The sequence below is a fragment of the Phyllostomus discolor genome, chromosome 10 (genome assembly GCF_004126475.2).
Source record: "Phyllostomus discolor isolate MPI-MPIP mPhyDis1 chromosome 10, mPhyDis1.pri.v3, whole genome shotgun sequence".
NCBI lineage: Eukaryota > Metazoa > Chordata > Mammalia > Chiroptera > Phyllostomidae > Phyllostomus > Phyllostomus discolor.
The window spans coordinates 6,235,888-6,256,896 of record NC_040912.2 but is presented as its reverse complement, the minus strand read 5'-3'; the positions used below and the strand labels follow the sequence as shown (position 1 = coordinate 6,256,896).

At 54.0% G+C, this 21,009-nt stretch overlaps 1 protein-coding gene across 3 annotated transcripts in view; it reads left to right on the top strand.

Moving 5' to 3' along the window:
* Positions 1-21,009, top strand: part of EEPD1 (endonuclease/exonuclease/phosphatase family domain containing 1) — a 75,407-nt gene that overhangs the window by 37,788 nt on the left and 16,610 nt on the right. For all 3 annotated transcript variants that reach the window (XM_036010411.1, XM_036010410.1, XM_028525683.2), the window contains exon 3: positions 11,950-12,001. In XM_036010411.1, coding sequence (XP_035866304.1) covers positions 11,950-12,001 — 52 coding nt within the window. The remainder of the gene's footprint in view (positions 1-11,949; positions 12,002-21,009) is intronic.

Below are 21,009 nucleotides of genomic sequence, written 5' to 3'. Positions count from 1 at the left end.
CCCTGGAGCTTGGGGAGCTGGGCTGCCGGGCGCAGAGGCCCCTGTCTCACCGGGGCATCTCCCGTGTCGGGGGCCGGCAGTCTCTGCTGGGGTCTCAGGCAGCCTTCCCGGCCAGACTCCCTCCCTGCACAGGGGCAGAGCCAGCTGGTGGTACTAGGGAGGGGGGCACTGGGGTGTGGGGAGAGCGGGAGGGAGGGGGCCTCCTGGGCCTCCTGGGCCTCCCTGAGTTCTGTAGTTTGAGTTGAAGACCATGAGGGGCCGAGGATCAGGATTCCCACGCAGCAGCTGGAATGCATGGCGGGCGGCACCAGGGGACCTCTGCCTTTGAAGACTGGGTAAGATGCTGTCGCTTAACGAAAACCAGCCACAGCCCGGCCACTGTCCTCCCAGGGACTAGGCTGGGTCACCGAGCCCCCAGCGCTCCCCAGGGTGCCCTGGACATCAACGCTTGGCAGCGGTGGCTGCTGCTGTTACTGGCAAGGGCCTTGACCTCCGCCGCAGCCCACACTCGTTGCTGGACGCGGGGAGTGGGTCTTCCCCTCTGGTAGCCAGGAGGGACAGACTTGCAGAGGCCAGCCAGATCCCCAGCCGTCTGCAGCTGGCTCCGGGAGCCAGCGGCGAAACGTCACGGGCAGCCGAGGCTCTCGGCACAGGGGAAGTGCCCGTCTGTCCCTGCCGTGGATCCCCACGCGCCTTCGGCAAGCCTGTGATCGCCGGGCGGGGCCCCTCGCTGTGTGTGGGGGTCTCTCTGTCTGGGGTGTGTGTGTGTGTTCCCTACTGTTCTGTGCTGTTGAGCACAACAGCTCCTGGGACTGGGGGTGGCTGTGGCCACAGGAAAGGTCTCGGTGAGGATCTGGATGTTCTGGGGACCCAAGGCCGGGACTGGCCCCCGATGCCGGGGCTGTCCCTGGGCCAGGGGAAGAGCCGGTGTCCCCCTGCAGTGTCACTGCTCCCCTCCGGAAAACCTCGGGGCCCCCCTGCAGCCCACAGACGGGGTGCAGTCTGTGGGCTGCCTGAATTCTTCTGAGTTCCACATGCTTGGATAGGCGAACCTTCCCCAAACTGTCGGGAGGAGGGAGACCCATGGCAGGAGACGCCCATGATTTTGAGTCAATGAGAAAAACTTTCCAGGCACTCTCTTTAAAAAAATTTTTTTTCTTTCCAGTGAGTGGGCTTTAATCACACTGTTGCCAGCTGGCGGGCCCCCACACAAATCATTTTGGGCAAAATATTGATAGTCATTACTTATCAAGAATATTCCGTAATCTAAAATTGCCAGGCACACTTCCAGTGTCTCCAGAAAACTACCCATCGAACAAAGGACAGGGATTTCGGCTAATTCCTAGAGGTCTGACTGCTCACCGCACAGGGCTGCAGGGCTGCAGGGCTGCAGGGCTCCCGGGCTGGACAGCGTCACCTGGGTGCTGGCAGCTGCTTCCTGCGACACCCTCTCCCCCGCCCATCACTCACCCGCTCTGATGAAAGAATTGAAATTGGCCAGTGAGAGTTCAGTTTCTCTAGTGGGCAGGTCAGCGCGAATTTAAACAGCATGATAACACCTCTTCCATCCTTTGGATTAGGGAGGATTTACAAAAATTATGCAGGGCAAAGGGGCGAATGGGTCGTGCAACAGCTGGTGGAAGTCAAAATTGCTTTGCAGAAGTTCTTTAAAATCTTCAAGCCCTGGCTAGTGTGGTTCAATGAATTAAGCACCTACCTGCGAACCAAAAAGTTGCTGGTTCGATTCCCTGTCAGGGCACATGTGTGGGTTGTGGACCAGGTCCCCGGTTGGGGGCATGCAGGAGGCCACTGATCGATGTATCATCTCTCGCACATTGATGTTTCCCTCCCTCTCTTTCTTCCTCCCTTCCCCTCTCTTTAAAAGTAAATAAGTAAAATCTTAAAAAAAATCTTCAAACCGCACAGAGTCCTTGACCTGGAAACTTACTGTTTGAAACAATTAAAGGTATTCAGAAAGTGGTATTTGGAAACTTTGGTGCAAAGGTTTTCACCAAAGTGCTGACTAGAAACAGTGAAAATTTTCAGATAGCCTTGATGTCCAACAAAGGTGATTCCAGCGTATAGCTATGTTTGTATCTACATATATGAATATATCGCCATTAAAATTACACCAAATAATAATGACAAGGAATTGTGTCAATAATGACCATAACTTGTAATTTAATGGCAATTTAAAGTTAATAAAAAGAGCACACACAATATTACTTCAACTTTATAAAATGGATAGATTTATTTTTTTAAGTCTAAAAGGATGTGCATCCAATTGCTAGTGGTATTTCCTTGTAGCAAGACGATGGCTGATGTGTCTTTTACTTTTCACTCCTTGCGTGTGTGTGCGTGCATGTGTGTGCATGTTTGTGTGTGTATCTTCTCTAAATTTTCTGCAGTAATGGGTGTTCTGTAAAGAACTTTTTCAAAAAAAAAAACAAATAAGAGATTCCTGTGAAATCTGCCCTCATACCCGCCGCTTTAAACAACTGACCGCCCAGAGAATCTTACTGGCTGGTCTGTGTCACAAGGCGGTGGCCGAACGCTTGCTTTCTGCCGATTAACGAGGCCACCGCCTCTGACACAACCCAGAGGTGACTGACATCCCTGTGGCCTAAGAGGTGAAAGGTCCCCAGGGAAAGCCAGACGAGGAATTTCGGCCGGAGCACTGAGAGGGAAGCACAGACCACATATTGTCTTAGATAACTTTCTAATTTCCAGTATGTGCTGAAAGGGGAAAAAAAAAGTTCTCACACATTTCATTCACTGCTCCTACTCTTTCCCAGAAAAATAAACCAGGGAAGTCACTAAGTTCTTAAGATGGTGGCGAAGAGTCACTGCAAGCAGCAGGAAGGAGCCTGGCGGGGCTTGTGTGACACTCGGGTTGTGACCAAGAGTTGGGGGGTGGGCGGGGGTGGGTGGGTTTTTTTTTTAAGATTTTATTTATTTATTTTTAGAGAGGGAAGGGAGGGAGAGAGAGAGAGAGAGAGAAACATCAATGTGCGGTTGCTGGGGGTCATGGCCTGCAACCCAGACATGTGTCCTGATGGGAATCGAACCTGCGACACTTTGGTTTGCAGCCCGCACTCAATCCACTGAGCTACGCCAGCCAGAAGGCAGGTGGATGTTTTAAGTAGAGCTGAGGATGTGATTTCACGTGGGGGTCGGGCATCTGCAGGGAGAGGTTCAGTTGGAAATCAGAGGCGATCCTTCGAGGCCAGCCTTTGTGCGAAAGATCAGAAACCAGGTCACCGGGCCGAGGCTTACTCTGCAGCGCATCAGAAATGACGGGTTGGCCGAGGGTGGTGGCCAGATGTGTGAGGCGGCGGGGCACGGTGAAATGCTAGCGGTGACGGAACAGGTGCCCCTTCGAGGGAGAGGGGCCTGGGTCTGCTCTGGAGTTACGGTGCTAACTGTGGATGAGTTTGATCGAACTAGTGTGTGACAGCAGGGACACTGCGCATTCCGGCTGCACCGTGAAAAGGCTCAGCGCTGTGAAATTTGGGCTGAGCGACATTCACCTTTACGGAAATATTTCCAGATTGCTGATCAAGCTTCTGGAACCTATTTATGTGGCTAAAATACCAATCTGAGTCTTAGGGATGAAAATGGCATGTTATTTTTAGTTCCAAAGAAGATCAGAATTGTGTGCCAGATGGTGTCCAGATCAATTCAAATGAAATATTAATGGCTGTCACTTATTGACTATCTGTACTGGAAGGCAATACACTATATAATAAGGGCCATTTCATTGAATCCTCACAAGGATCTCTTCTATGGTTGGAATCAGTATCTTGATGTACAGACGAGAAAACCCAAGCTCTGGTCGATTGCTGCCTTGGTCCTCACAGGCGTCCCCACAGCGCCTGGCCACTCATGCACACGTGTACACCTGGTCACTCCCCACCGCATTATCTTTTATACCCTCTTCACCACGTGGCTCCTTACTAAACTGTATAGTTTATTATGTATTAGCTCATGATATGTACTGGAAATACCACGCATGACACGATCACTGGTTTGCTGCCGACCGCTCCTCACCGACGGTATCCTGGATTTGGTGTGCAAAAGGCTCACAGGAGCCAGTGGTGCCTATTTCTTCTTGTCTGTATGTTCAGTCACATCAAGCTGGTGGCTGGCAATGGACCACGTGGGAGTATCAACACCAGGGGAACTGGCAAGTGCTCCAGCTCCCGCCTCGGCTCCCCCTGGGGCCAGTGGATAAACCTGTATCAGCAGACCACTGCCTCCCCCTCTCACTGGAATGGGAGACTTCGTCTTGTTCGTTGGCTCTGCCTTGAGTATCAGAACTACATCTGGCTTGTAGTAGGTGCTCAGTTAATACCTGTTGCGTGAATACAAAGCAGCAAGTGTTTTGAAACCGTACAGACCCAGGCTCCGTGCCCAGCCCTCGTGTGGGCCTTGCAGCCACCAGATCCCTCTGCAGCTGTGACATAGAAGCGAAACCCCTGCCTCCTCAGTTGAGGACAAGATCTCCCAACGGCAGGAGTAAGAAAAACCAGTGCTGTAGCACGTGGGTCACGTAATCAGTGCCGGAATGCCGTGTAGCTGGACTCTGACTCTCCCTGGAATCTGCAGTTTGGTACAGCTCTGCCTGCCCTCCGGGAGGAGCCGAGGTGTGGGAGAAATAGCGTAAGCCTTGCTGAGTGGCGTCCGACATCGGGACCCACGGGCTAAAGGCACCCTCCTCCTCCGCTCCGTCCGTTCGGTCTGCATTTCAGCCTGTTCCTGCGTCTTTCCTTCTGAGCTTCCCAGGGAGAGAGTCGCCCAGGGCCCTGTGGTCTTGTCTCCTGCAGGTGAGCCATGCCGTTAACCTTGTAATCAGCTTTCCTGTAGGACCTCAGACCTCGGAGGAGGTTCAGTGTTTCAGCTTTCTCAAAAGTGGTTCGAAGTCGGCACTCGGCTGCCGGAGAAATAAGCACAGTGTGGAGAAGTGCTTCCCAGCCTCAGGCAGGAGCTGTCTCCCTCCCCCCGCCCTTTACCAGCGTCCTCTCTCGGGTCTGATCCTCTTCAGCTGTTTTCTGCTCAAGTCAGGCTTCCTTGCTTCCGGCTGCTCCAGGGGTTTGTGGGTACAGAGAGTTCCAGAAGGTGCCATCCTGACCCTGCTCGGTGGGTCTCTCCGGAAGCCGGGATCTGGGGTACCCGCCAGCCACTCAGGAGCCTGGAGGCTTGACGTGGGCCCTGAGGAGCAACCTGCCACAGAAACGGCTTCTCTTTGGGGGACTTCTCCCCACACGGAGAATGAAGAGCCCAGCAGTTTGAGGAGGAGCCAGTCCTTCCGTTTGCTGAACAAGCTGGTGGCTGACACAGGAGACCGGGCGTCCTCCACCCCTTCAGAGACGCCGTCTCTGGAAGCATTTGGCTGCTGCTGAAACCGTCTTCTTGTTCATCGGAAGGGCACAGGCTGGACCCTCGTTCCAGGCACCCTGTGCCTTGGGCCCTCCTGATCTCTCCCTGAGACACCCACGATGACCTGGCAGAATAACGAAAACTCACAGGCCAGCAGCAAAAACGAGGCCTCAGCGGATGATGATGATGATGAGGCCAAAAGAACTGGACGGAGGGAGCCAGCTCACCTCACAGAGGTCATGAAGAGACACCCACCCTCCCCCCCCCCCCCCCCCCCCCCCCCCCCCCCCCGCCTGGAAACAGGCAGCAAGTAATGTGTACCTTCTCCATTGCTAGTTCCTGACCCGCACACCTGTAGCCAATTCGACCTGGTTGGCCCTCCTTTTCTACCCTGAGTTACTGCTTCAGACATGGGTCCTTCTAACCCACCTCTTTTCTTTGCCCTCCCTCCCTTCCTTCCTATGTCCAAATAGAGAAGGAAAACACTGGAGCATGATCCGATGGGACATGGGGTAACTGGCACGATTCCAGCACATTCTAGTAAGTCCACTGCCCAAAAGGAAAGTGTTTCCAGCTGGGTTGCTGTGTATGCTGGGAAATAGGGTGCTTTCTGTCTCGAGTTGATTGACAGTCTCGGAGGAGGCAGCGTATCTCACAGAGCGAAGGTTCCGAGTTGGCTGGAAGCTGTGCCCTTCGCCCTGTCCCTCCTACAGCCGGCACAGGAAGGTGACTCATTCTTCACACAGGTGGCGGGGGATGGATCGTACTGCTTGCTGGAAGTCTGCGGTCTCAGTAAGCTTTTCCTCGTTCAGGGATGAATAGAGATTGTTTTTTAGAAGTCTGTGGGGAAAGTCCTGCAGCACAACGTGAAGGCAACAGGTCCCGAAGACCCAGAGGCCCTGTCTACTTCTGGGAAATCATCCACAGCAGGATCCAGGAGGGGATTCCAGGGAAATGTGCGGAATCCTCAGCATCCTACAGAAAGGCGTTGGCCTCCCTGGGGCAGGAGCAGAAAAACTTCAGGAAAGGATGGGTGGGTGGGAAAAAGCAACAGGAAGAACACTTTGAAAGGGAGATGGATTAAATAAGGGAAATTTCAGGGAAAGCAAAATCCAAGAGAACTGAAATCCAAATGACCGAGAGTATAGAAGAATGTTAACAGGTGGTGGGCTGCACAGTAGCTCTCCAAGATACCCACACCTTCATCCCTGCAACCTGTGAATGTTCCCTTATATATTCAAAAACAAACAAACAAAACCAACACAACTCTGCACGTGTGATTCAGTTAGGTAAGGATTTGCAGAGACAGGTTATCCTACCTCCGGGCAGTCCCTGAATGCCATCACTAGTGTCCTTATAAAAGATGGACAGAGGGAGATTCGACGAAAGAAGAGAAAGCAGCGAGGCCACAGAGGCAGAGGTGGGAATGATGATGCAGCCACAAGCCAAGGAGTGACGGCAGCCACCAGGAGCCGGGAGAGGCAGGGATCCAGTTCCCTGGCAGACCGACCCTCTGGAGGGCGGGGGGCGGAGGGCGGGTGGCCACCTCAGCACCTCGATTTCAGCTCCCTGATACTGATTTCAGACTCCGGCTGCCAGGATTTCTGTGAGTCGCCACGTCTGAGATCATGGGTTAGAGCGGCAAGAGACAACGGATGCACAGGCTGTGGAACATCACATCAGTGATGTGAGCGGAAGACACAAAACTGGAGAAGCGGCTCCGGAAGAAAGAGAGAAACAAGAGGCAGGGCTGTAGACCGGACGACGGGACTGGGGTTGGTGATGGGGTTGGTCGGGGTCGGGGTCAGCCGTCAGGCTTGTCCGGTGTAATGCCCCCCGACCCGATGAGAGACTGGCTGGGAATTCCAGGGGCTCCCTCCCCACATCTGAACAAGCTCAGGGACGAGAGACCCATGCTGGGCACACGATGAAAAGGAGATGGAATAACAAGGATAAAGGGAGGGGGGGAAACATTCCACAAGCACCCAGACAGAAAAGAGGAACGAAGGTCAAGCTGACCTGAGACGCGTTCTCTGTTCTCAGCGCGGCCGTGTTTGCGGAACCTGCCGGGAGACGAGGACACCAGGGGGTTTCGTTTTTTTCTCGATTCAGACCCCAGACCCCGTATCACTCCCAACCAGAGGTGGGGTCTGGGAATCCGACACATCCAAAGTTCTGATTATCCAGGAAACTTATGAATGGTCTGCACAATTCGGGGGGTTACGTTATAATCCAACAATTTTATCCTCAACCAAGTTACCTTTGGCATATGAAGTTCAGTCCCCCCAAATCTCTCAGATATGCAAGGGCTTGGGAAAATACACAAACCTGTCCCTCTCTTTAAAATTTCCTTTAAAGCTACGCTGCAGAACCCCCAGAGGGACATGAAGTGGAGCTGAGGAATCGCTAGCGTAGGCCCTGCAATCAGTAATACTAGAGCACGATTTAAGTTAGTATTAAAGGTCTGGTGACCGAACAAAGACAAATGTCACGAGTCGTTCTCGGGACCAGAGGTGGAAGGGAAAGATGGCAGTGTGCCCGTCTTCCAGGTGCAAGCCCTGGACTATTGTTAACGGGGCTCAAAGCGGAAGAGGAGATAAAGGTCGGCTCTGTGGCTCCTATGAAATAGGTTGGCGCCAAGAGAGTTGTTTCGTGCATTCTGATCTTTAGAGAAGTGTCGACGGCTGGAGAAAGGTTCCAGATAACCTTGGTACCACCTGCCCTTGCCTTCTGTTTCTCCAATGTCACTGTCGTTCTTCCCTGCCATCGGGGTGTGTCGCCTGGCCCCTGCCCCATCGCCACTTCTGGTTCTGTGACAGACCTCACTGTGGCGGGTGCCACCAGGTGAATAGCACGTCCACCCTCAGGCTCCTGAGCTCCTTGGAGCTTATCTGGCAAATGCTGACTGCGTGCATTCTAGGTCTTTCTCCGTGTTGCCCAACTTGACTTTGGAAGTTTCCCTTCCGTGGCCATTTTTCTAGAGAAATCACTGCTTTGGTGTGAGGTGCCTCTCTTTCTAAAGTCAGGAAACATACCCTCAGGTGAGAAGTTAAAGGAAGCAAGAAAGGAAGTGAGAGATGAGATTCCCTGCCAGGTGAGAAGCGAGGGGGGTCGAACGGAGGATTTGGTAAACAGGTCTGCTGCTCCTTCGTGTGCGAGATTCCCTCCCAGGGAGTGTCCGGTGTGCTGGGAGAATTGGATACCAGAAATGGGAAATAAATACTCTCCACTTGGAGAGTTTCCCATGAGGAAAGAAATAACATTACGATAGTTATGTAACAGGAAACGTCTCGAGTCCGCCTTAGGACCGCAGTGGTAAGGAGGCAAAAATAACAAGCCGGGCTTCCTGAAGAAACCCAGCGTTGGGGGCAGCCCTCACGGCAGCTTCGTGTTAACATGCGCTGTCTTCATCGTGAAACCCGAACCGTGTAGATTGGCGTGTCCTGCCTTCTTCTCCCCATCTTCTCCGTCCTTTCTCCCCTGGCCCCGAAACAGCCTTGTCTCGTGCTACTGGGTTCAGTAGTGTCAAAATGCCCCATTTCTCCCCGCCCTGCCCCATGCACCTCTCTCTCCCCCGTGAGTACTGTTTGGTATTGTTTCTAGAGCAGGTGTTAAACCAGTCTAATCTCACGCGACAAACTTCAGGAGGTTGGTGGCGGTCCCCGGAGTGTTGACAAGGCTTCTGTGTCCCAGTTGGGGGGGGACATTGCCACGAGGCGGGTGGGGAGGGGTGGCCAGCAGCAGTACGCATGCCCAGCGTTTGCCACCCTCGTTCGGGAGACAAGCAGAGTGGCGAGAGCAGGGAGTAGCGTCCTTTAGGCTTTGATCGAAGGAAGGGTCCACCGACGTCATGTTACTGTCATTCCATTCAGAGCCTGAGGCCGTTGGTTCTGGACTCACGTTCTGCAGTGGTTCGAACGGAGTGTCCTTGCAAACGGGGAGAGAAAGAGGGCGGAGTATCTTCACAGGGTTCAGACCTATTAATATCTGATATCCGATCCCACCCTGGCCTTCAGGATCGGGAAGCGGGGCAGGAACAACGGACTATTTAAAACGTCCACCAGTGTAAATATTTTCTGTGGTTATTTCAGAAGCAATTTAAGCTTCTGAAAGCTGAGCCGCAACCGGAGTCTCCTTAGCATAGACATTGCCATCCAGGCTGGTACCCGGGAACCCAGACTCGAGGGCTGGGGGTCAGGGCGAGCTGCGGCGTGGGCCAGAACTGCGACCGGCCACAGGCTCGCTGAGGGGCGGGCACCCGTACAGAGGCGCGGAGCACGGTCCACTGAGGGAGAACACTTGTTGGGCTCCTTGGAGACGTTCTTTTTTAGATGGAGGGACCGAGGCTTGGCCGTGGATTGTGCCTCTTCTGGCCTGAATGGGTGGGCTATCGTAGGGGCTTGGCGGGTAGGCAGCATGGCCCCGCCCGCTGGTCAGTCACCCTCCCTTGAGTTCTTCCCGGGGTCAGTTATAGACTCTGCGCATGGGGTGGCGGGGAGACCCTCGAGCCCCCAGCCTCAAGGAGCCTCCATGCTGGTTGGAGGGAACCGACGAAAGCACTCCAGCGAATAAATGCCTCATGGTCCCAGTCCTTCCACGGAGACAAGAAGGCACGCGGGCCAGGGCCGCTGCAGGGAGAAGGCGGCCTTTGCGTTTGGACCGAATGATGCAAGGAGTCGGGGTGGGTCTTCCGAGGTCTCGGGGAAGACCCTTCCAAGTCAGAGGCACAGCAAAGCAAGCGTGTCCAGGAGACGGAGGGAAGTCAGTGTGATGGAGCGGAGGGAATGCCCGAGTCCGGTCCCCTCGCCGCGGTGCCTGCTGAGTCGGTGGTGGTGGTGGTGGTGGTTTCTTGTAAGCTTTTCAGACTCTTATTGCACTTCCTGGTCAGACTTTTATTGCACTTCCTGGTCAGACTTTTATTGCACTTCCTGGAGTGGCTTTTAAGTGAGTCACTGCAGCGGGTTGGATAGTGCTCGCTGAGTTTTGTAGAGTGAGTACAAAGAATTTGGTGGATTAAGGTGACTTTGTCATGGGCATGACCCCTTGTGAGGGAGGTGTGGGGACCAGGTGGGGCCCCTTTCTGCTCCGGAGAGCCTGTGCAGGTGGCGGGGGTCGGGGGCACAGCGGCCAGTGACCACAGGCAGACCAGCTGTGCAAAGAGGGAGCACGCTGGCCCTGCCAGCGCTGACCCACTCCCTAGACAGTCTCGCTGCACTCTCCTGCCTCCTCCCGTGAGCCAACGAGCCCAGCCTCGGTGGCCTGCTCATTGTGACCGTGAACATGTCAGAGGCCACTCGTCACAAAAGGAAAACACCCCTCCTGTGACCCCTCCACCTGCTTCCGAATGCTCTCATCTCGGCTGCTGGCTGCAGTGCGGGCCCTGGCCCCTCGACAGGAACTGGCAGGCTGTGTTGGCTCTCTTGGTGCCTTTGCCTGTGCTGGCCCTCTGTGGGTCACCTTTGTCCCCAGCCCCCCTCCCCTGGCAGAGTGTGCTGGGTCCCTCCTCTGGGAAGCCCTCTCTGACCCCTGCTGGCCCGGCTCCTCTCCAAGTCTCAGCCCGTCCGCGTGGTGCACTGCACCTCCTACTGTGGCCTCCAACGGGCCGTGAGCACCTAGTGGGCCTGGAGTGCGTCAGCGTCATCGTGCACCCTCCACAGCCCGCACACAGTAGGGCGCAGTCCATGGGCAGGAAGCCGAGGAGCGGCCGAGCGGGCCTCTTTGTAAGCCGAGATTTTAGCTCTCTGCTTGTTGTATCACCAAAAGGACCACAGGGCAAGGTTAACACAAAACAAGGGCGAGTATTTCCATGTTTATAGTCGTCTGAATTCATTCTCATTCTTGACACGAAGCAGCTATCAATTATTTTAAGGGGTTTTTTTTGTTGTGAAATGTACATAACATACAATTTACTATAACTTGAACCACTTCCAAGTGTCCAGTTCCGTGGCATGAAGCGCGTTCACATTGTACAGCGGTCACCACCCCGTCCCCAGAGCTGTTCTGTCGTCCTACACTGGAGCTCTGTCCCCATTAAACACAGACTCCCATCCCCCTCCCAGTGCCTGGGAACCCCCTCCTACTTCCTGTCCCCATGAATCTGATGCTCTTGGGACCTCACACGGCGGGAATCACCAAGTATCTTTCCTTCTCCGTCTGGCTTAGTTTGTCTCATACTGCCCTCAAGGGTCACCCATGTTGCAGCCCCTGCCAGAATTTCCTCTTTTTTGAGGCCGGATCACACTCCACGGTGTGTATGTGCCAGACTTTCTGTATGCGCACATCCACTGATGGACATTTTGGCTGTTACGAACAGCCCTGCCAGGAACCTGGGCGCACGTACCTGTTGGAGTCCGTGTTTTCGACCCTTCGGGGTATTTGCACTTCCGTGATTTAGAAACGGTTTTGACAGTTCTGAAATGGTCATCGCCAATCAAACCCAGGGTCGCCTGACGGTGGGAGGTGACGCAGAGATGCAGGCTGACACGTCAAACTTCTGTTCTGGTGGCCTGGGTGATGCTTGGTGACGTGAAATGGTTTGTTTTCAAGCGTGGTTTTACTTTTTTCTTACAGCATCAAGCTTCTCGCTGTGCAAGAGCTCCTTGACAGAGAGGCCTTGGAAAAGGTAAATGTTTTGTTCTTCCTACCCCACGCCCACAACCTCCGAGTGGAGTGGTACACACCAGGAAAAATTCAGCTCCTCTCGTGTTCTCAACAGTCAGAGCACCGTGCACATTTTTAATCAAAACCCCCCACCCCACGTTGCTCATCTGCCATTAACCCTGGCAAAGCCTGCCTTGCTGGGCCCTTTGGGGCCCTGGGAGGGCCGAGGCTCACCCAGCCATGGCCATGCTCTGGAGCAGACCCCGAAACCTGGACCCCACCTGCACGCCAGATCCCGAGGCAGCCTTCTCGCTGCGTCTGTGCCGTGCGTGTCACTGCCTGGGCTGGTGGATGACAGCATTGAGGCCCCGTGAGGTGATGTAATATGGCAGAGAAGGGACTGAGCCCTGTGGTCTCATTTCCAAAGTGAATGCTTTTTCTGGCCCGTAGACGAGTTCACCAGCGGGAGCCCCTTTTAGGCTACTTCTGAGGACTGGGCAGCCCCCTCCCCGCCTCAGACTGAGGTTTTCACCGTGCCCCGAGAGAGCTCTCTGGCGTGTCTCGGCTTTCTCTGTTCAGGTCGAGATGCAGCTGGGAGTTTTGGCCGGTTGGGGGTTCAAGTTCTGCATGTGGGGTGGGGTGGGCTCCCTAAAGCAGGCTGGGCAGGTGCCAGTGAGGCCAGGCTCCCAAGTGCCACCCACGGACACCCCCCCAACTCATACCCAGCTGCTCCCTGGGCAGCTCAGGATTCTTCCCAAGCATGTGGCTGTGGGTGTTAATTAGCATCTACATTAACGTCAAAGAAGGTGGTTAGAGAGAGGAGCACTGGCACGGTATTATTTTGTTTGCAGATTGAAAATGTTTGGACGAGGGGTCACTGGAGCAGTCAGGTTTTTAAGTGCCCAGCCTCGACATGAGGAGTGGGGGGGTCCAGCTCGGGCTCTGAATTGTACGTCCCACCGGCCTCATTTCCATCCCGGGGTGGGGGGGACGGGGACAGTGCTGCCGCCTGCCCTCGGAGAGGCGGCCTGACCCCGCGTGAGTCCGTGTAGAGGAAGGATTTCCGAAGGCGGAGGCACTCAAGTCCTATGAATTCTTAATTGCGGACATTAATTCCTCACGGGCACTCAGCCATTGAGTCATACTAGGCCCAGGGGCGCACGAAGATTCTTCTCTTTGCGTGGTATTGAAACTTTGTAAAAGTCACCCCTCCTAAATCAGTTCTCTTCTCGGTATTCACTGCTGTTCCTTGTTTTACTTCTCCATTTAAAACAGGACACAGCAGCAGCAGCATCAGACCAAGCTGGTGACATGCAGAGCCTGCGGGCTGAGGGGCATTGCTGCAATAAAAACACTAAACTCAGGCGCCAAAACCATCGATGGGGTTTGGGGGCTGTCAGAATCTGGTTTGGAGAGGCCGCTGGTTCAGCCGATTTGGGGGCGCTGACGGCGGTGGGATCCCACAGACAGTTGGGGCTCAGACAGCGGGACCCGACGCCTGGCTGCGCCTCCTTAGCTGTGTCGCTTTGGGTCTCTGGTCGTCTCTGCACAGTGGGGCTCTCCGTGACCCCCCATCACTGGGGTTTGGGAAAGGCTCAGTAGACAGTTGGCGTGAAAGAGTCAGCACTGTGTCTGGCTGCGGGACGTGGTTTCTTTCCCTCTTCTCCCTTCCTCTTCCTCCCGGAGTCTGGGGACGGTTTGCACCTTCTCCACGCGTGACCAGCGGGCAGCTTTACAAGATGGTCTACATAGGCCCGGGGAAAGCTGGGAGCCAGGGGCCTGTTTCCTTTTCCTCTTTTCGTCTGTGTGCTCATCCAGTCACTCCCAGTGCAGGCCCCTGCCGAGCTCTCTCTGTGCCAGGCAAGGAGCAAACACTTCCACAAAAGTCCAGGAGCAGCCCGTCCACACGAGCGTGGCGAGCGTGGTGGCGAGCAATTGCGTCGGGAGTGACCTGTGGTCTATTGCCTGGCCCAGGACTGCTTCTCGCACCCGTTTATAGGAGCCTCACGACTAACAGATCCTCATCCCCCCAGACAAGTGGGGGAGCCCCCGAGAAAAGCACTCTGTACCTCGTAGAGCTTTGCTGCTCAGAGCACAGTCTGCAGACAGCAGCCCTGGGAGCTGCTCAGAAATGCAGGCTCCGGGGTGCCCCCCAGCACCCCCTGCCCCCGACTCAGCCTGCATCCTGACCAGACGCAGGGAGTGAGGGCACTGAAGTCCCAGCAGCTCTCCTGAGGAATGCCATCGATTGTCACCAACACTGCTGTTGAGCAGTCCATCCTCAGAGGCAACTTGGGAGGTGGCAGCTTTTTGCTGTTGTGGCCAATTAGGCTATTTATTTATTTATTTATTTGTTTGCATTGCAATGGAAGTAGACACCATCATTGTACTGGTAATAATGCTGCCTTTACCTTCAGCTTGCCCGTTTCTTCCTTTCAATGAGAAAGGCGTCTTACTTAAGAGACAGAGCCGGCCAGAAGAGCCTCAGTGATACACGCATCCTGCACAGCCTCAAACCCCTTTGGCTGCCTGCACAGCTGGGCTCCGAGCAGCAACAGGCCTTTGGGTCTGGCAGTTACCGACCCCCTGAGATCCCAGCCGGCAGAAACGGCCCCTTCCGGGCAGACGGTCCCCAGAGACCAGCAGGTGCCTTTCCCCAGGGAGGTGGGAGCTTTGCCGAAGGGCGCACGCCCTCACAGGTGCCCTGGCAGGTTCGGGCTGACCGAGTGCTCAGGGGGTGGAAAGCGTCACAGAAAAGGCTAACACGAAGCAGCAGCGTTCGGGGGTCTCCTAGGCAGTGAGACTCCTGGTGTGTTTTCTCCCTGACGTTGGGCATGGCTGTCGTGACCTCAGTCCTGTAGTTTCCAGGGACCGGCCGTTTGTCTGACCAGCGCCCAGGGGAGGTGCAGAACCTGCCCTTCTTTGGGATGGACTTTGCTGGATCTGCAGCCCAGAGCCAGCACGGGGAGGCTCTGGCATAGGAGAGTGTGCCCCCAGCCCCAGGTCCCCAGCCTCGCGGCTGTCGGGCCGTTAGGCCGTGCGGACCTTTCTCAGAGGCCGGGCCCCCTTCTCCATCCCTGGAACTGACGTCGGGCTCTCTGCGGCTCCTGCCCACCCTGGCACTCTCGGGGGTCCTTTCCACAGTGGGTCCTTGATTGCATTGCAAAGAGGGGGAAATTCTCCTTTCCTCACTCTGTTTGCTAACATTTTTCTCTCCTCCTTCCCCCGCCACCGCCACCGCCGCCCCCCGGGGTCCTCACTGGGTTTCAGGCCTGTGTGTCTCATCCGCCTTAGTCGCCATCAACCCACGCCTCTGGGAAGAGCCGAGTGGCGACCTCCCCCGCCCCCGCCCCCGTATACAGATCAGTAGGGTTCCAGCGTTTACCTCTTCAGGTGTTCCTTGTCTTCACTCAGGTGCAGCAGGGCGGGGACACTTGGGACGTCAGGCCTCCGGCTTTCCCTTCCCCACTAACACTACATACAGCCATCGCCCAGGCAAGTGACGGTGATTTGTCATCTATTTAAAAATAAGCTTCGAACCCTACAGCTAATAACCTTAAGTCTCTCCACCAATGTCTCGTTTAAGAAGTTAGTTAGAGCCACAAGAAGATCAAGAAGATGCGCTGGTGTGCATACGTGTCAGGACAGGTGGCATGTATGTCCTCTGGGAGAGCCGCTTGGACCCGATGGGCGGTTTCGTCCAACGTCCACTGGGCACGAGAGTGAGGACGTGCTCCGAGAAGGAAGCGTGACCTCCGACTCTGTTCCATTTTCCCTTTAAGAGCGGGCCGCTTTTGTGTCTTGAACTTACGTCACACGGACTATTTCCCAGGCTCTATAAACAGGCCCACCTAATGCCTTTAAAACATGGCATGGCATGAAAGGAAATAAAAATATTGGTACAGCTTGATTTAGCGAGATCATTTTTCAATGACCCTTTCAAACGGCTTCCTGCAAGGCAGCAAACAATAGGTTGGCCGTGGACACCAGCTGGAGGTCACCCTTTCCCTGAAGGGTCAGAGGGTAGAGCACTGGCTGACCCCACCCTAGACCTGCCAGGCTCACAGCCATCGCCTGTGCCACTCCCAGCCCACCCCAGCCTCCCCGGCCAGCCGCACAGGCCACCACCCAGCCATGGAGCAAGGCCGCGCCCAGCCCTCTAGGCTCTGAGCTCCCGGGCACCCAGGCTGGGGCTGGGTCCACCCTGCGGTTTCCTAGTCGTGAAGCTTCTACGGCGGATTCCTGACAATCCTCAGGTTCTTTTCAGCACTGGGTGGGGGGTATGGGGGATGACACAATGACACCTACTTCCTGGGGGGTTTTAATGAGAACTAGGTGAGATAATGTAGGAGGTAAAGGGGATTATGTATGTAGTGAGCCCCAGAGTGGTGGTAGCTAATACTGTCCCTGCTACTGCTGACCAGCTGCTGCTGCGGTCATTGTCATCATCATTGTCATTGTCATCATCATTGTCATTGTCATTGTTGTCACCACTGATGCCGTGTAGCCTCACCACCGTCATCCGTATCTGACATTATCAGCAGCCGCAGCAACTTCCTCCACCTTCCCTCTGGAGAAGCTCGATTTGAGACTGAGTGGTTGCCGTTAGCAACGTTAAAATAGGAGCCCGCCCCCCTTTTGCCGAATGGCCTGGGACACAATGCCTGCCGGGCCTTCCTGCGGGCTGCTGCCAGGTGCTTGCTTTAGGGTTTACCGTACGCACCTTAATCTGTCAGGCTTACACGAACCGGTGTCAGTGCGATATGGGCACGTGACCCCCGTGTAGTTTTGCGTTCCTTCTCCCCCTTCGTGCTGTTCTCACACACGCTACATGCAGATATGCTGCTGGCCCGGCTGCGCATTGAAACAGTCATCCCCTTGCGTGTTCTCGTGCCTTTTAAAGAAGGTGAGAGGAGAGAGGGGAACGAGTTTATGTTGGGTTGGCCGGAAAGTTCATTTAGTGTTTTAGCGCTTAGTCGTCTTGAACTCCATTTGAAACGATTTCCTTAGACTCTGCTGTGACAGCTGTCATATAGCGTCACTGAAGAATCTTATCGAAACTGGCCAATTTTTGTGCGGCCATTTTAATTTGAAGATGAAGGAACACAGGCACCGTTTTCGGTGTATGATGCTTTGTTGTTTCGAGAAAGGTACAAATGCATCTGAAACGCAAGAAAAGTTCTGTGCAGTGTGCGGAGAAGGTGCTGTGACTGATCAAATGCGTCGAAAGCGGTTTGCTAAGTTTCTTGGTCCTGCTGACGTTTTGGCCAAACAGTTCTCTGCTGTGGGGCTGTCTGATGCGTTGGAAAGGGTTCAGCAGCACCCCTGGCCTCTGCCCATGAGAAGCCAATAGCAGGAGATAGACGACATCCTCAAATATCCAGATCAATAAAGTTATTGGTGAAAATGAAAAATATGTCTTTTATTTTACAGAAAAAGCCCTACGGACTTTTTGGCCAACCCAATATTTACAGACTTATCAACATGAACCTCTTATTTACCATTCCTGGTTTCCTTCCATTGTTTCTGTGGATCCACGGTCCCATTTAGCATCGTTTTCTTGTTCCAGGACACCTGCATCCTTCCCAGCTCCTTCGGGCTGTGGCCAGCTCCATTGGGCTTCTGTGTGGTCCAGGCCCAGTAGTATAGACTGTCTATGCGTTGTTCACCCAACCGGAGTAAAGGAGAGAGCAGGCGTTTACACGGTCCTTTATAAAGGCATAATCACATCACTGCTCTCCTCGCTTCTTTCATGAGGATGTGGGCTGGTCTGGGGTCACTCGCTTTCAGCCTAAAGAACTTCCTTTCATATTTCTTATAAGGAAGGTCTACCAGCAACAGATTCTTGCAGTTTTGTCTGTCCAGGAAGGCATTGCACCTTTATTTCTGAAAGATGCTGTTTCTGAATTAAGATTCTTGGTGGGCACTTAAAGGGAATTTAAAAGGCCTGTTTAGGGACCCCACTTGCTGTTCACTTCAAATGAAGGCTTTTCCTAAAAACAGAAAGGCAGTGGGAGCCCCTAAGTCTACATGGGATCTTGTGATGCTTTTAGAAGAATCACAGCCCTTCGACCACATCACTTCACTGCCTCTGGCCTGCTTTGTTCACCTTGTTAGGGACAGGTGGCTTCAGAGAGCTGGCTGCCTTCCTCCGCACCGTGTGCACGGAAGGGACGTTTCACTTGTTGGGGTTCTCAAGAGCAATGCACACTCGGTGTCCCAAAGCTGGCTTGGCTTTAGTGACATTAGTGACACAGTTGTGTCTGTCCAAGGAAACTTCGAAGGCCGTATCTGCATGAAGTCCGACAAAACACGTCCCACAGTCCGGCCGAGAGAGTGAGGAGGGCAGGCTCCACGGTGCTCGGGTCAGACCAAGGACTTGGTGGTGAGAAATACCTGATTCTGATCCTCAGACTCTGGGTTTTGAGATCGATTTCGTAAGTTACGGCCAGCATTTGTGTGATTATAGAAGTATACGAATGGCTGGATGGATGAGGGGACAGATTGATACATGCAGACTTGTGTGGCTGGCAGGCAGACCACTATACTAGATTGCCTTATAAAAATTATGTATTTCTGTGAGTTATGGTCAAAAGTGTTTGCAAACTGCCGTCCTGGGCCATGTATTGGCTTGGGAGAGGACCCGCTCTGGGGCGTTTCCGGGACTGGAGGGGCCGTGCTCATTCGGGGGACACACGAAGCCCTTTTGCCCCTCATTAGTCTCTTGACTCTGATTGGCTTTTCAACAGAAAGAAAAGCTGCTCAACCCATTGCACGCCCTTCACAACTGCACGCAGCCACCACACACACACACACACACACACACACACACACACACACGTCGCCATGGCGACAGCAGCGCTGTGCAATTTCCTGTTGTGTTTGGGCCGCCCTCGTGTGTGTCTCTTATCGGGAAATGCTAACAATTAGTTGGTACAAGAGAATTTTCAATTCACCTTTTTGAGAGAATTCTGAGACTTTTCATGAATGGTTCATTCATTTCCTGAGCGCGCGACTTTGTCTTCAGCAAAGTTTGGGCTAATTTGTCATTTTAAACGAGACAGAAGGGCAGGCAGGTGAAACCATCTGGCTCCGTTGCTAAAAACATTTATGCTGACGCGCTTAGCAGGTGAGATGACACTGATTGAGCTGGTCATAAAGGCTTGTTTTGACAAAATTAGTTCGATGGAGCAATCTCACTGCCCCGTTAGAATGAGCAGGCGGTGCATATTGTTTGGGCAGCACTGAAGTGGTGACTCGGGGCCTTAATGAGATTCAGGATTTCTGGGAAAGCATCCAACCCGCTTTCAGAGACTCTGACCCATCTGCACAGAAATGCAGGGAAGTGCACTGACATCCCTTAGGGAGGTAACGCAAGGCCCCTCCCTAGACCCCAGGCTTGGTGTCCCTTCGGCACTCTGACCTGGGCCGCCTCCCCACTCCTTCCCTGACCCTGGCCTGTCCCCCCAAACCCCCATCCTCTGAAATACAGACTCACTTTCACATGCAGAATGAATTAGGTGGGAAAAGACAGCCAGAGAAAACAGCAGCTCCCCGTGTGTGTGTGTGGGAGTCCCTGTGAAATCGCCTGCCTTCCTGGTTACCTGCCCGTGGCTCCCACGTGAGTGTCTGTAGAAAGTCACCGCGAGTCCCAGAGCCTCTGCCTGAGGTGCTCAGCTCCCAGAGTCCACAGGGACGAGCGCCCAGGACTGGAGCAAGGCCCTCGGCACTTACAAGCCAAAGGGCTGCACCTGGGAGGGAAAGGGGCAAGCTCTGGGGTTTTGCCTGAATCCCGACATGGGCACCAGCTCCTGGGGGCCCGTTCAAGGCTTTTCTGCCTGATTATAAGAGTGTGAGACTGGTTTTGTGCTGCTACGAATATTCTCCACCGTGGTCCTTCCTCCCCGCTCCACCTGGCTGCAACCCTAGGGGAGGAGTAAGCCTCTGGGCGGGGATGGTTCATTTGGTTTCTCACCGCCCAGGCATCCTTGTTGTGCGTTCAGTTTGGGCGGCTGTTTGCGAATGAGAGGGGAGGAGAAACCAGTGTTCTTGGGCATCCTCTCAGGATCCAGCCTAGACATTTATTGTTTTCCTCCTCCTTTCATTTATTTATTTTGTTGGGGTTTTTTTTAGTTTTATTTCTTTATTTTAGAGAGAGGGGAAGGGAGGGAGAAAGAGGGGGAGTGAAACATCAATGTGTGGTTGCCTGATGCACGCCTCCTACTGGGGACCTGGTCTGCAACCCAGGCATGTGCCCTGACCGGGAATCGAACCTGCGACGCTTTGGTTCGCAGTCCCACGCTCAATCCACTGAGCCACACCAGCCAGGCCTTCATTTATTTATCAGTGGCACTTAGTCAGCTCTTATTTATGAAAAAGAATTAACTGTGTGTGTCTGTATGCACACAACGCGTGTCTTCTACATGGATAAAATTCAAGCCATTAGTCAGTATTCATATGACATCTAGAAAATTTGGAAACAGAGAGAAAAATGAAAATGTAAAATTAGTATTTGGTTTCTGTGATTTTAGTCCCTCATTTCCATGGTTACCAGAGTAACTCTTGTAACATACAAGTGTGATCACATTCCCCCGCTCCTTGTGGCCACTTTGGCGAGAGGCCAAGTGACCTCCGGGGGTCAGAGGGACAAGGATTTGGGTCCTGGCTCATCCCTCCAGCCCTGTGTTCCCCATCTCTCCAGTGGGGACCATGCACCTGTCTCAGGGCCGTAGTGTGAGTCAGCCCAGGTGCCGTGTGTAAGGAGCCCGCGGTGATGCTGGGCAGCCTGTGGGCCTTCCGGCGAGCACACACTGCCCTGGTTCTGACCCATAGTTATAGGGGTTTCCTCTGGTGCGCTGGGGGCACTGCCATGGCATCGGTGTGCTGCCCGATCCTGTGATGCATCCCCTCCTCTCTCTGTCCTGTTGGCTCTCACGCCACCCACTGCCTGTGTGTTGGAAGGAGCCTGAAGAACCTACGAAACTAATGTCAGGCGGTGTGGCTATTTTTAAACGCCTCTGCCCGAAAGTG